This window comes from Pantherophis guttatus, chromosome 8 (genome assembly GCF_059756535.1).
Source record: "Pantherophis guttatus breed Tessera chromosome 8, ASM5975653v1, whole genome shotgun sequence".
Taxonomy (NCBI): domain Eukaryota; kingdom Metazoa; phylum Chordata; class Lepidosauria; order Squamata; family Colubridae; genus Pantherophis; species Pantherophis guttatus.
In genome coordinates, this window is record NC_142070.1 from 19,971,361 (window position 1) to 19,986,790 (window position 15,430).

A 15,430-nucleotide genomic window follows, 5' to 3' on the forward strand; every position below is an offset into this window, starting at 1 on the left:
AAAAATATATTTCCAAATAAATGCTTTAAGGACTGGACACTTAAAAGGTCTGTACTTCTTCTAACTTGTAATTATATACCAATTGCCACCATGATATGTATGCTTTATATGTATGTCTCCAGTCCTCTAAAGGCATAGTACATTTGAAAATCAGACTCTATATAATTTATAGCCTATAAAAATATTTCTTCCTATTTTCAATTAGTCCTTTTTCGGAACCAAGTGACCTGGTTTAATTTATAGTATTTCTTCCAAAACTCTAGTACCTTTTGTCATTCATCAAAATCAGAAGGCCTTGCATGACCAAAGAATCCAAAATTTTTTGGAGGAAATCAAGTCCTGTATCTAAAGCATAAAATTTCTATCAAAGTTTTACTTTACAATTAATGGCACTTAAGTATCTTCTCATGTGGTATGATCCTTGAAAAGATTACTGCAGGGATAGGCTGATTAAAGTGCTACACAATCAGCACCCCTAAATTTTGTTGTCAAGTATTCAGACATGTTTAAATTGCAACAAAATGATTTCATTACAATTCTAGCAGAAGATATATGAACATGATTGGGAATAAATATAGTCTGAGCCATTAATGATAAGAAAGCAGAGAGAAATTAAATGACCAGTATTTCAATGAATTCATTATACTGATAAACATTAGACCTGACAATTTCTATATTCATATGTAGTTCTTTGAAAGTTTTTTGAGTATATAAAGTTTTTAAAAGTTCTACATATGCTACCAAATGCATTTTGGAATAAAGGTGAATGTCAGCTAAAATGTTTTAACGAAACAGATAAATAATAAAGTTATTAAATTGACAAGGTATTTGTCATTTTTATATAGTTCTTCCATTTTCTTAACAGATGTTCAAAACTGCTTGTCGCTATTAAACTAGCTTGATCATAAAAGCTTATAAATGATTACTGGTTTTAAATTGTAGCATGATCAAAAATATAGGAACCTGCAAAGGTAAAATAATGGAGGACATTTTCTTCAATGTCAGCTTTTAGTGAATGCCATTGGTCATCCCATACAAAAGCATTTATCCATTTATTTATCACATTAATTGCTTTTACATTTTTAGAATTGTGTAAACTGCCCAGAGTCACTGATTGAGATGGGTGGCTATAGAAATTGTATAAATAAATAAACAAGCATACTGTTAGAATTCAAAGACACTTATATTATATATCCCAAACTACTTATAATTAGTTGTGTGATAGAAGATTATGGCAAGGCCACATTCACATTATATTAAACATAACTCATTTGCATTGCAAATAGGTTTTCTGAACTGATAGCAAATTCAAATATCTTATCCATACTGATAATCAAGTGATTTTTTTCTTACAATCAAAAGCTAGCCATTTGTATGTAACTCAGGCCCATTAGACTTAGTCCTACCATGTGACACAGCAGAGAAGGGCTGCTGTTTTCTATGTAATGGTCATTCAAATATCTCCCTGTCAGCTAATATTCAGTTTATACACTGAATATGTAAACCACTCAAATTCAATAAGAACAATGAGCCTCAGTAATTAACCAAGGCACAAATAAATATAACAATCAGATATTGTAACACTTGTAATTACGGTAACTCTAATGTTTGAAACAAAGAATCAGAGGGCCCAATGAACTTCTTGGGTTAGGAAGCAATTATATAAGACTTTCTTTCACAGCTATAGAAAGTGTCTTCTTATCAGTGGCTCCAATGATGGCTATGGGCACATTAAAGCACTACTATTTCAGGTATGCTATTCCTAGTATCATGACCAGCTGTAGAAAGAAATTAGAGTCAAGTTCCTTTATAGGTGAAACATGCTCATTTAGCTGCTGTCAATAATATGTCATATTCTGTTCTACATCAATTACCCAAAGGACACTCAAAGACTATCCATACTCCATCACAACAAATAACTTGGATGTTACCAGTAAGAATAGCCTGTATTTTTCAGGAAAAATATATAGTTGATATACCAAAACTGTAATTGGCGAAATACACTGCTGAACACTGAACCACCAAATTGCATCCTTGTCTTCAAAGCATAATATTGATCAAATGTTTTATTTGAAGGGGACAAGAAAATTACATACATTTGATGCTTCACAAAACTTTTTTCCGTGAAGGTACACCATATAATCTGTAATCTCTCAGAGAACTGCACTTGTAGTACAGATTAAAAGAATAAATATTTGCTGTTCTTGAGATACATACAAACAGAGAGAGAGAGACAGAGAGAGAGAGAATAGTTTGGGTTTTCTGTTTGAATTCCTAAAGGATGTCCAAAAGTTAAATAATAGCATTTTCTTCTACTTTCTCTGCCTTTCTTTTCTTCTTCAAAAATAATCTTCAATGCTCTAGAAAATGCAATTCATACTGAACATCAGAAAATGATGGTATGCTTATCCCCTGAGAATAACAAATTTAGAGATGATGAGCAGGGTTTTAGAACTGGAGAAGGAAACATCAATAACATGTACTATGCCAATGACAGTACCCTGATGGCCAAAAATGTAAAGGATCTGCAAGCTCTAGTAATAAAAGTGAAAAAAGTGACTAAATAAAAATAAAGTAAATCAAACTCATGGCAACTGGTACAAACATCAGCCTTAGAATTGGCAATAAAGATAACTAACTGTGGAGAGTTTCTACCTACCATATTTTTTGGAGTATAAGACGCACCTTTTTACCTCCTAAAAGGGGGTGAAAATTTAGGTGCGTCTTATACACCGAATGTAGCCCTGCCCACCCACTGGCTCCCACCCTTTGGCCTGTGCCTCCAGCAGTTACCTCCTTGCAAGCAAACAGCAAGAAAAAACAGCTCCTTTCAGCTTCAGCATAGGTTAATTAGCACAAGTTGATTAGATCGGCCTCCCGACTCTCAGCTGATTTGCTCTCAGCTGTTCTGCACAGGGCTCTGCTGCTTGCTGCTTGCTGGAGCAGATTTTTTTTCCCGTAGCTATGCTGAAAAAGGAAACTGAAAGTAAAGCAGGCTCTTTGCTCCAACATGGCAAAATGAGGCAGAGATTTCTTTTTCTTTTTCCTCACCAAAAAAGGTAGGTGCAAACAATGGGAAATTTAGGGCAAAAGAGGGGAGTTCAAGATTTTAAAACACAAAAGAAAAAAGGCAAAAATAAAAATGGGAAAGGAAAAAAAGAAAAAGAAATGAAAGAGAAAGATGTTATACATATTTAGAATTGAAATATGAATAGTAGTAAGAAATAAATGGGAAATCATGATTGTAAAAATGAAATGAATAATAATTGGAATATTTTTCTATATGGGCAAAACTTTGGGTTATTGGGAGAGTTTAAGATGTGAAAATGAGTAACATAAGGGGAACGCTCTATTTAACTAGGGAATTGTAATAATTGAGATACTATTAATTGTATATTGTGTTGAAAGCAGAAATGGTTAAGTTGTGGTTTGGAGGAATATATGGAGGAAATTATTCGGTTTATTATTATTGGTAAATATAATTAATTGATTTGTAAAAAATTAGGTTGCATGGAAATAATTGGAATATTCATGTTCATATTGATTAATATACAAAAAAGATAGTTATATAATTAATTGATTTATATTAAAATGTTGAATTTGTATTAAACAATTGTAATATTACATAATTAACCAATGTGAGGATGGATATAAAAATAGATGACAATGGGAAGGGGTATAATATAGAATAGAAGGGAAAAATTGAATTTGATTAAGATTAGAGATGAGGATGAAGGGTAATATTGTTTTTTAAAAAAAATAGATGAGGAATAAATATGGCAAAAAGGAAATATAGAAATTGTAAATTTAATTGAAATGACTAAACACTGTTTAAATTTGTGAACCAGCCAAATACTCTGTTCAAAGAAAATACATTGTATGTTTGTATGTGTGTTTGTCTAAAAAATAAAAAAAACCTTTAAAAAAAACAACAACCAAAAAAGGTAGGTGCGTCTTATACTCCGAAAAATACGGTATTTGATCCTAAGATCAACTATCAATAGCAAAGAAAAAAGCAGTCAAGAATCATGCCACAGACTTATTCCTTGGCCCAGCAGCCATAAAGTCCTTGGATAATATATTCAAATGCTGTGATGGCTCTATGTTTACCAAGATCAAAGCCATGGTATTCCTTGTAACAATCTATGGAAATAAAAGTTGGACTTAGAAGAAACAGAAGGGGATAGAATATTGACATTTTTGAACTATGGTGTTGGAGAAGATTCTGAGAGTACTGTGGACACCCAAGAAACAAAGTGAATCATCAAACTAACTTTGTCTATTATCTACCCAGCCCTTTTAGGGAAGGTGTTAGAGAAGCTGGTTGTGCAACAGCCTCAAAAAACCCTGATAAAGCATATGATCTGGACCCCTTTCAATCATGATTCAGGCTGGGTATGGGACAGAAATAGCATTGATTATGCTTTTAAATTATTTCTGATGGGAGCAGGATGGGGCTTGGGCATCCATTCTAGGTCTGCCTGGCTTTTCAGCAGCCTTTCCATGGCTTCACTAACCGTAGTATCTTCTGGACTGGCTCTGCAGGTGGGGTGGGGTGACACTGTATTTGTCCTGGGGTTTCTCTGGGGCTGATATTAGTCAACCCTTCGGCCCAGACACACAAGGTTCAGTGCTCTCTCTGCTTCTTTTTAACATCTATATGAAGGTATCATCATTATGCTAATGGTACTCAATATTACATCAATGGCCATGGCCATCCAATGTTGTGGATGCCTTATCCTGGTGCCTGGAGATAGGAGGGAACAACAGGTTTCAACTGAATCCTGGCAAGACTGAGTTGGGTTTGGGGCATGCAGGTTCTTGGGCTATGCCATCTTTGGTACTGGCTGGGGTTTGCACTGCCCCAAACAAACCTGATGCACAACTTGGGAGTTCTCTTAGATTTGGGACTCCTGCTCAAAGAGGAGGCGGTAGTTGTGGCTCAAAGGGCCTTTGCACAGCATATATCAATGGGACCTATTCCTGGATTGGTATGTTCTGCTCACACTCACTCATGCCCTGGTCACCTCCCAAGCAGTCTCTATCAGGGGCTGCCCTTGAATAGTATCTACAAGCTTCAGCTGGTACAGAATGCAGCACCATGGTCAGTTATGTGTGCCCCTGGAGCAGCATGTGCTACACCTCTCCACGAGCAGCATCAGTTGCCAATTTGGTGTATTGTCAACTTCATGGTCTGGAGCCATGCTATCTGAGAGATCACCTCTTGCTGATTACATCTGCCAATCCCATCAGTTCTGACAAAAGAGGTATACTGTGGGTCCCATCTGCTAAGGAGTTGTATCTGATAAAACAAGGAGGTGGGCCTTTCCTTTCTTTTTTATGGTTTGTTTATATATTTCCCAGAGTCATGTGATGGGTGGCAATATAAATATGATAAATCAGAATTAGGTCTTTGTGTAATAAGAAGTGATCTAGTTCAGATACATAATGCAAAGATGACTAGAGAAGGCTCTAATACTGAGAAAGTGGAAGGAAAGAGAAGATGACAAGCGGCAAGGTGGAAGGATTCAAGTTACAGTGTGAAGAGTGTACCATTTGAAAACCTGAAAGACCAGATTAGGAACTGCTCCTCATGGAGAAAATCTACCTATGTGGTTGCTAGATGTCAGCAACAACTTGATGGGGCACGATCAATCCATCAAAACCATCTCCTTTCTTCCTATTTTTTTTTCCAAAACGCTGCAAAGATTACCTGCTAATTCAATTCCCTTTGCTTCTGACAATGAAAATAGTTATTTGGTAACATTTTAGCTTTTGTCTATTTGCTTTAAAGTACAGTATCTAGCAAGCCATATTTTTTTTCATTCTTTGACTCCTGCTGTGAAAGAAAATCAAAACTATGTTTAAAAGTCTCAGTTACAATCAGAGAAGCACAGTGGCTCGTGTGGTTAGAAAGCTGGGCCGGAGGTTAGCAAGTTCAAGACCCATGTGCTGGTATGTGGCAGGGTGAGCTCCCATCATTTGTTCCAGCTCCTTGTGAGGAACATGAAATAAGCCCCCACTGGCATCCCCCGGGCAAAGGTGATGTCACTGGCTAATTCTTTCAACCCAGAAGTGCCTCCTACATGAACGGGAACAGGAAGTTACCAGGCTTCATCACACTTGCAGGAAGTTATCAGGCCAGGCTTCATCACACTTGCAAAGCACAGTCTACAGTACATTATAAGGCAAGAGACTGCTAATGTAGATCTAAACCCACAGGTTTCTGCCCAATATCACAGCTGCTCATTGTAGAAGCATAGTTCTTTGATTCATGTTGCATGGCTGTGGACAAATTATTTATCTGTATAATAAAATTATCACTTGAGCAATAAGCTGGAGTGGTAGCTGTAACAAACAGCAATTGAGATTTGAAGCCTCAGCTGATTTTCCTTTCAGCATATCAACATAGCACTAACTCATGGTTTAAGTCTTTATAGCATCATGATAGGTTTATTTTCAAAGCTTCATTGACAATTAATCTAAAATCCACAACATTTTGGCAAACAATGGTCAGGGGAAGAATGCCATTAGAGTCACCCGGAAAAATGAATTAATAATTTATTCTCTTTCTCAAAAAACAAAAATAAATAAATCAGAAGCTAACATCTCACCAGCATATGCAGTTTGGATGATGTAGAAAGCTCTATACATTCCATTAAAGCATATTTTACAGTCTTTCAATGATGTAATTCTGATTCATTTGTTCACGGACCTCTATGTTTTGATCACCAAAGTCACTGCATTTCAAAGATCTGAAGTATACTGAAAGGAGTGTATGCAGTTCATGGGAGAACTGGCAAGCAATTTAGTGCACAACATAAATTTGCTGAGATGCTCTGGCCCGTTCAACTACAGAATCCCAATTTCTTTGTCCTCATTTGTCTTCTCAGACAGTAATCCATCACACAGATTATGAAAGGCAAATGAGCAAATCAGGTTTAAGACTACTGGTGCACCACAGAGGCACTATATATATGGAGGATTAAAGAGAAAGGATACTTTTTTTTAAATCATCTGAATACACATTAAGTTTCTACTATGAAAATGTGTGGATGTACATGAGGAAGGTTACATTAGTTTTACTGTAAAGTTAGTGTAACAGTACATTAACATTGTAAGCCACCCGAAACCACCTGAGTGTGAGTTGGGTGGCTTTATAAATTTGTTTAATAAATAAATTAGCAGAACATTGCTTAGAATTCTACGTCCTTAATTTTCCTTATGGCTAACCATACTGACAATTCAAGCATTTAAGTACATTTAAATATTATCTTTTCAACAGATCTATGTCTGGTAGTATATAATGTAACATAATAAATACCCACGTTCCTTCTGGATCAGTTTTAAGAATAAATATTAGATAAATTAGTAAACAAAAGCTCAAATATATTGCCTATAACAATAAGCCTTGGTGGTGCAGTGGTTAGAGTGCAGTACTGCAGGCTACTTCTGTTGACTGCAATTTGGCAGTTCAAATCTCACCGGGCTCAAGGTTGACTCAGCCTTCCATCCTTTCAAGGTGGGTAAAATGAGGAGCCAGATTGTTGAGGGCAATAGGCTGACTCTGTAAACCACTTAGAGAGGGCTATAAAGCATTGTAAAGCGGTATATAAGTCTAAGTGCTATTACTATTTCCTGTAAGTAGTAACACTTTCCAAATGAAAAAACATCCCTCTACAGAATTATTTCATTTCAGTTAAATTTTCCAGGTTTTCATATTATAGCCTATGTTAAGCCAAAGACCTAATTAAAAATATATTTTCCAACAGCAGAAAGATGTTTCATAAAAAATGTTCATTAAAGAACAGTCATGTTGATCTTTCAGAATATTAAAAGACATCAACTTTTATATTGTCAAAATTAAGAGGTGACAGTCAACATGACAGAACTGTTGTAAAAATGGCTAATAGATAGAAATTGTTTTAAATGATACTAATTTGTAAGTACAGTATATAAATTAACCATTGCAGTAAATACCTGCACATCTGTGGAAAAATAAAATATAAATTACGCTGCTGGATGTTTTTCAAAAAGTGCTTAGATTTAAGATGCTGAAATTGAAAGGAGATTAAAAGGAGACCATGCAATGTAGAGGGCAGAATATGGATTTGTGAACATAAGGATGTAATAGAAAAATTTGGAAAGGTACAGTGAATGGTGCTGATGTGAACTTAATGATAATGTCTACCCAATTTTTGTTAGGTTTACAATGTTTTACTCTCTGCTTTACATCTTGCATACCCCAAAACAAACAGCCTAATAGGTGTGTGTGTGTGTGTGTGTGTGTAATTATTATTATTGCTATTATTTTAAATGGTATGTGGATACCCGTCTGTAAGTCACTTACTTTCCATCTCTAGTATTTATAGCCCATTGAATATTTAACTATTACTTTAATCCCAAAGCCCCCGATTAGAGATGTGACAATTCATGTGACATAATAAAATATTGACTTAAAGCTTGGGGGTCTGACTAAGGCAATCAAGATTAATTATTCGATGGGGAACAACTACTATTGACTGATGATGTGACTCGGTCTCACTGAGCAAACCATGTAATCACAGCTAGTTATTATACGACTGGTAACACTTCAAGAATTGGTGTATTTTCCCATTCTAACTCCTCTCGTTTCTTCAACATATATAACATATATATTTATATCTTTATATAATATCTTTATAATTTATATAATTATAAATATATAATTTATATATTTATATTTACATATATATCAACATATATATTTCTTCAACCTCTTTATATAGTTCTGAGGGAAGAGGATTCCTTTCTAGTTTTTAATTTAATAATCTGCGACACTTTCAAGATGAATGGCTGGGTATAAAAGAAGCAATAAATGATATGGCTAAGTATAAAATAAGCAATAAATAAGATATAAGATGAAAACCAGTTTTGTTTGTTTGCATATGATTTAGATACTGTCTATACTGCTTGGATAGCCATGTGCAGGCTGGTTATTCTAAGAATTCTAGTTTATCCATTAGTATCTATATGGACATCAACTAGGGAAGGTTACACTGAACAAGTTAAGTCTTTGGTGAAAAACTCTGGACAGAGTTTTCTAATAAAGAAAATTATTATGCATGTCTTCTTGCTTGTTTGTTGTATAGATTTATCCGTTCATCTGCAGAGTTGTATTTTTGTGGGTTGATTTAAAGACGATTTAAAGAAAGGATTACATTTGTTCCATTTTAGACCAGCTCTGGAATTGGTTTTTTACATAATGTTTTGCATTAGGCCTTTTGACTAAAATAAATGAAGAGGAGGTTAGTGCATATTGCTATGACCTGCAGTGCCCTTTCAAGGGATATTGCCAGCATAGTATTCATACAGAGCAATTGAAGTGTATTAATTTTAAAAACATGACTCTGGATGAATTTACCTGGAAGTGTCTTTATTAAGTGAAACAGACACTCTGCTATACTTGATATTAGTGACATTGGAAAAGATCAGAAAGGTAGAATACATTTGGCAATACGAACTATTATTCACATTTTTCATTGACAGTATGAACTAGGCCTATATTTCAATGTAACAAAATTCAGTAAATGTTTTATTCAATTTATTTAAATAAATGCCTATATTTTAGCTAGTATAGGATAAATCACTCATTCTTTCCTTTTCTCTTCTCTCTGTCTAAAAGAAATGTAGGAACATTCATTCATAGCCATGCCAGGATGGCTAAGGAGAATTACTCCATTCATAAAGGTCCATATAACAGCACTGATATAATAAGAATATTGACTATCTTTCAGATTAAAACTGACAGCATTTTAGAACAAAAAAGCACATAAAATATATACATGGAACATTTCATTGTCTTCTGAAAGTGTATCATTAACCTCCTATCTGGCCTAGAGCCAGCTGTAATAATGAAAACTTGCAAAATATAATTGAAGAAGAGTTGCATGGAAATACATTTCTGGTAGCCTGGAATCATAGCCAGGAAAAAAAGAATCAGTTGGTGCTATTTTTCCAAGATTTCCTTGATCAGGATAGTCTTGGCCTACTTCTGGGCAATTATACATGCAAATAGCCACAAAAACTTTGCAAGAGAAAGAATATTTCAGAAGCTGAAAACCACAAATATACATAATACGGGAGGGCTTTGGTGCTTATATTTTCTGTACTATTTAATCTATCATGCATGAAAAGCATTTAAAGGCATTTACCAGTTATAGCCATATTAGCATCTCAACATTTTGGATTAGAAAAATTAATAGCATCTTCCAGAGATAAGAATAATGCTCTCTGTGCTAGGTTTCTGGGGAAATATGGCTTTATTCCCTGGAGTCAATATACTGTTGTACTTTTGGGTTCTATTTTGTTTGATTTCTGGCATTTTTAAATCATTTTATTCCACATTGTCCATGTAGTTTCAGCTTTTATCTGTTCTTATGGATTGAGTGTGGGGAGGGGGGGTATTTATTAATGAATTAACAGGCATTAATCAGTATGATGGCAGGCAGCTGATCCCATCACTGACTACCTGAAATAACTCTCTTTTTTAGCTTGTAGAAACTCCAGTTGAGTCAGAACATATCAAATTTTGGAGAAATGGCATTCCAATGTGTAGTCATGCCTTTTCTTACAAAAATGTGGAGAGGGGCATATGTGGTTCTCCAAGGAGTGCTAACTTGCGGGGGGGGGGGAGTGGGGGGAGACATAGCTAAACAGAGAAGACATTTCTGCAAGCACTCTGAGGCCAAAGATATTTAAAAATATAAGCCAACACTTCACTTTGAAGCTAATAGTAACCAAGTGCAGAGTCTAAAACACAGATATACTATATTCCTGATGATGGATACCCAAACACAACTAGGTTACTGTGGTCTGAGCTACTTAAAATTTCCAAATAGCTTTCAAAGGCAATGCATATTGCAGTGATAAAAGCAAATAGTGATTAAGTAAATAGTGATGGGGCATGTGTTATCGCAGGTAGGATCACAACTGGTGGATAAAGGCTCCCTGACTACTTAATAAATCTTTACCAATACATAAATTCGTATCCTACTTCTTTACCAAATTCTTTAGTGGCTCACAATAAAGGTTATACCATACAAGATTAAACTATACATGTAACAAGTAGATCTAAGTAAGATAAATTGGGCTCCAGAATGCAAAACCTATATTTCATTTTACACAGTTTAACTGCAAAAGAATAAATGTCTTTGGAAATAGAATAATATTTGACTAGCTTCACTCTGCAGAAAATGCCATACATTTATAACATCAAAAATTCTACAAATTAGGGTCCTTTATGTGACAGTTTTGGAAATCATCTAACCCTGTGATGGCGAGCTTATGGCACGCGTGCTGGAACTGGCATGCAGAACCATCTCTCCGGGCACACCAACCGTTGCACATTGCTCTTCTGGGTTTTGGCACACATGGTCTTCGCGCACACATGCGTGCCAGAAACCGGAAGACCAGGTGATCGGCGCGCATGCCGGAAACCAGAAGCTCAGCTGAAACTGCTCTTCCGGTTTCCAACACTCCCATGCACCGGGGAGCTGCTCTTCTGATTTCTGGTGCTTCTCCCCCCGCTCCTCCCTGCAGATGCGCGCCCAGTCCCGTTTCGGCACTCAGTGCCGAAAAGGTTCGCTAACGCTGATCTAACCTTTTGGGAAAAAGTTTAAGTTAAGGCACGTTCATATCTGCAACACCAAATTAAAACAGCTACTCTAGCCAATTCATCTCAATCAAAAGGCACTTAAGCCATATTTTAACATGTTCAATCATATCATTTTCATAATGATCTCTAGGCTACGTCTTTTATCAACATCTCATGAACAACATAAAACCCTATATGTAGCCTTTTAACTAACTGTACACTTCCTCCATGGACCAAATGCTTCTAACCAAGCCTGCAAACTCCCTCGGAAGACCTGCTGTTATAGCACAAACTTGACATTGTAATAGATACAACATTCTTTGGTTGCCATATTCCTGTCTTGAAAAAAAAAATCCAACCTTTTGCTTTCCTGATGTTAGATCTCAAAATGACACCAGTATTGCAGGTTATTATGTACATAATTAGAAGGGATGACCAGGTTTAACCATTTGCCAAATAACTTTGTGTTGTCAACCCACCTCATATGAAGCAGGCCCAGGACTGCTGACTTTTGCATCTTTAAAACGTGGTTCTTGAGAAACCCAGACTGTCATTCCAGAAGACAATTTTGCTCCAGTAGTTGGCTGGTCAACTACTGGGCTGTAAGTCCCTGGTCCTAAAAATAAAAAAGGAAATGCAGAAAGATAAATTCATATTTTCTTCATACATGAGGTTTATCATCAAACTATACAGATTGTGACAAAGAAACAAGTTATGAGAGTTAGCATTCCAGAGTAACATAAAATGAAAACAGTTCACATCATTACCGCAATCCTTTATGTTATTATCAGAATGTAATATCTCATGTGTATTGGTTCTTTTTCTTTTTTTAGAAAATATAAACTTTACCTAAATTATCCATAAACAGGCTGATATATGTTTTCTACATTTGCAATAGACTTCTTTGAGGGAAAGTTACCAGCAGAACTACCTAGGAAGTCTAGGCGCTACTGTCCAAACCAGGCCATGCAAAGACCCACACTCGGTCTCAACAATGCTACAGCATTATATGCCTGCAAGACATTCTCAGGCACTGCCAAGAATAACTTCTTCCTTTGTGAAATATTATCTGCAGGGTATGAACAAATTGTTCTTTTTTTGTGGTAGGTGTCTATCAAATTCTGAGGTGCAAAAAGAAAGAGAACCACAACAAAAAAAAAGTATTTCATTGAGCAAGTAGACTTTCTTTCTCTCAAACTGCAAGATGAAACTCACAGTAACAAAGGTCAGCATGTGACAGCTGTACACAGTGACAATAAGCAGTGATCTTAGCAAAATACACCTCACGGCTTGTATTTATTATATTTACAATCACCTTTTCTCTGTGGGGCTCAAAATAGTTGAGACTGAACAATTCACTGACGTAGGCAGTAAAACCTCAACCGATGTCAGAAATGTTTATAGGTTAGGAAAAGACAAATAAGTTATTATCTCGGCAACATCATAGCTGCAGATATTCATGAACGAACCTATTTCCACAGGAGCTACTTCTGAACATTATTTTAGATCAAAAGCATAGGATTATATGCAATTTAAATACCTTGAAACCCGTTGGAGATTAAAAGTGCAACACAACACTCAAGCTTCAAAATCCAACAGATTTGCATATTAACCCAACTGAGTTCCACAAATTTCTCATGAATCCTTTAGAGTAAATGGCACAATCATTAAGAGGCTTTCTTTAAGCCGGAGTAATTTTGCTCAATTAAACAGAAAGTTCCCTTATTCTGTTGGTATGATTGTACCTACCTAAACTATCTTCTCCCTCCCTATGACTAGTAATAATTGTGCCGTAATGTTTTTTTTTTTTTAACCTAGACTTAATCTCTGCACAATGTGCTTAATTAGGTTATAGACTAGAGGTGGCCAGAGTAATGAAAACCCACTAACCTAATCAAAGAGGAATTACAGAGAACTGTATGAAGCTACTGAACTCCCTGGTTAGTGGTGTTGCAGAAAAAAATGGAAGAAAGAATCATCATCAGGTTAAGCGTCTCTTCCTGCTGCTACTGCTATACAGAAATAAGGCTTTTGAGGACACCTACAGACTGCATTAAATATTTCTTTGATTTTACTCTGAGCCCACATTGGGTGGGGCTGAAAAAAACCAGAAGGGAAGCTAAGCCTCTACATATTCTCTCCATAGTAGCTTTGACTTCTCTCTCTCCCCCTCTCCCTCTCAAAAATTTATACAGTTACCATATTGCTAAATGAGGTCAAGAAACAGACAATGCAAGTATTTTACAGAAATGCAACTTTTGCTAACGAGTGTAATAACAGAATTTTGAAAGCCTCCAGAGTTTTTCACTACTCTTATCATACCATGCCAAATAGAATCAAGACAGTATTATTTTGAGGCAGGATATTGTTTCTCACCTAACAACCCAAAGTATATTCAAAGGAAAATTCTGAAAAGGCAACAGGATCAGGGCCATGCCAATTTAAGGGAGAGGTGATGCTGCTTCACAAGATAGGAGCCACAACAAAGAAGGCACATCTTGGTCCTGTAAGATGCCACTGCTTAATAATTAAAAAAACCTAGTATATTTCTTTTATTCTTTGGTCCTAAGTGGGTAAGTGTTCATGATGTTTCTTACACACACACACACAGTTGAAAAAGCTACCTAATACTCCTGCTTCACAACAATCATCCTATGAGATGAGCTGGTTTGAGAAAGACTGATTGACCCAATACACATCATAATGATTATTGCCTGCCCCTTTATGTTTAATGCAAAGCCTGGAAAAATTAATAAATTTAGCGGTTCTCGGGCACCCTTTACTGTATATAAATTGGGTCAAAATGTGACCTTGAGTTTACATTAATTGGGGAGATGACAAAAGTGGTAAAGTAATTCTGACTTCATATTTAAAATATTGTTTATAACAAATTATAATTATAATAAATATATTGTATTGTTAAATATAAACAAATAATTATATTGTTATAATCCCTAATAAAAGCCTGTTTTAGCATATTTAAATTTTGAAAATTTATTTGGGGGTCATACTGGGAGGGCTTCAGTTATTATATACTGCTGAATATGTGATCAAAGACTTGCATTACCACATCTTGCAGCACCTGTTGAGTACCAAATTATACAAAAGCTGTCTTCAATTAATTTACAAAAATGCCACATTCTAATTACAGGTCAGTAAATAAACTTTTTTTTTCTTACTGTAGCAAAGCACCTAAGAAATACTTGCCTTTCCCATGATTGGTACATAATGGGAAAATCAAGAAAAGGTGATTCTTATAATTATATATATATTCTGGCCCTATACAGGTTCAATCTCTATGAAATGTCAACCACTGCTACAGGGCAAACAAGCCCAGAACATGAACAATGGGTAATTTAAAGTGGATATCTTTGCGGTAAAACCTCACCAAGTATCTTTTTACTACAGTCAAAGAGAACTGCAAAATGATTCTTTGCAAAATGAAGCATTTGTCCAAATTTTGTTACAAGAGATACGTGGATCTTGTACAATTAAATTGCCAATCATTTTGCTAGTACTTTTAGGTAAAAACAGAATGTTTATATATAATCTACAATCAAGGGTTGCAAAAACAAAGGACTTTTATCTAAATTAAACAGGTGATATTTAAGGGTTGTTTTTTTTCCCCTTTTGATGCAGTTGTTTATTTTATAACAATTTATACTTCACCTATACATACCGGTATATATGTAATACATAAGATATGACAAGGTATGTTTTATACATGTAATACATGTGATGCAATATGATACATTTTATTATTAATGCCAGCTAAGAATTAACTCTGTTTTTTTT

General features: G+C 35.4%; 1 protein-coding gene across 1 annotated transcript in view; it reads right to left on the bottom strand.

The window, feature by feature from the left end:
• STPG2 (sperm tail PG-rich repeat containing 2) overlaps window positions 1–15,430 on the bottom strand; it is a 181,474-nt gene that overhangs the window by 67,027 nt on the left and 99,017 nt on the right. Inside the window, exon 12 of the mRNA XM_087875365.1 lies at window positions 12,115–12,251. Within this exon, the coding sequence (XP_087731491.1) occupies window positions 12,115–12,251 (137 nt within the window). The remainder of the gene's footprint in view (window positions 1–12,114; window positions 12,252–15,430) is intronic.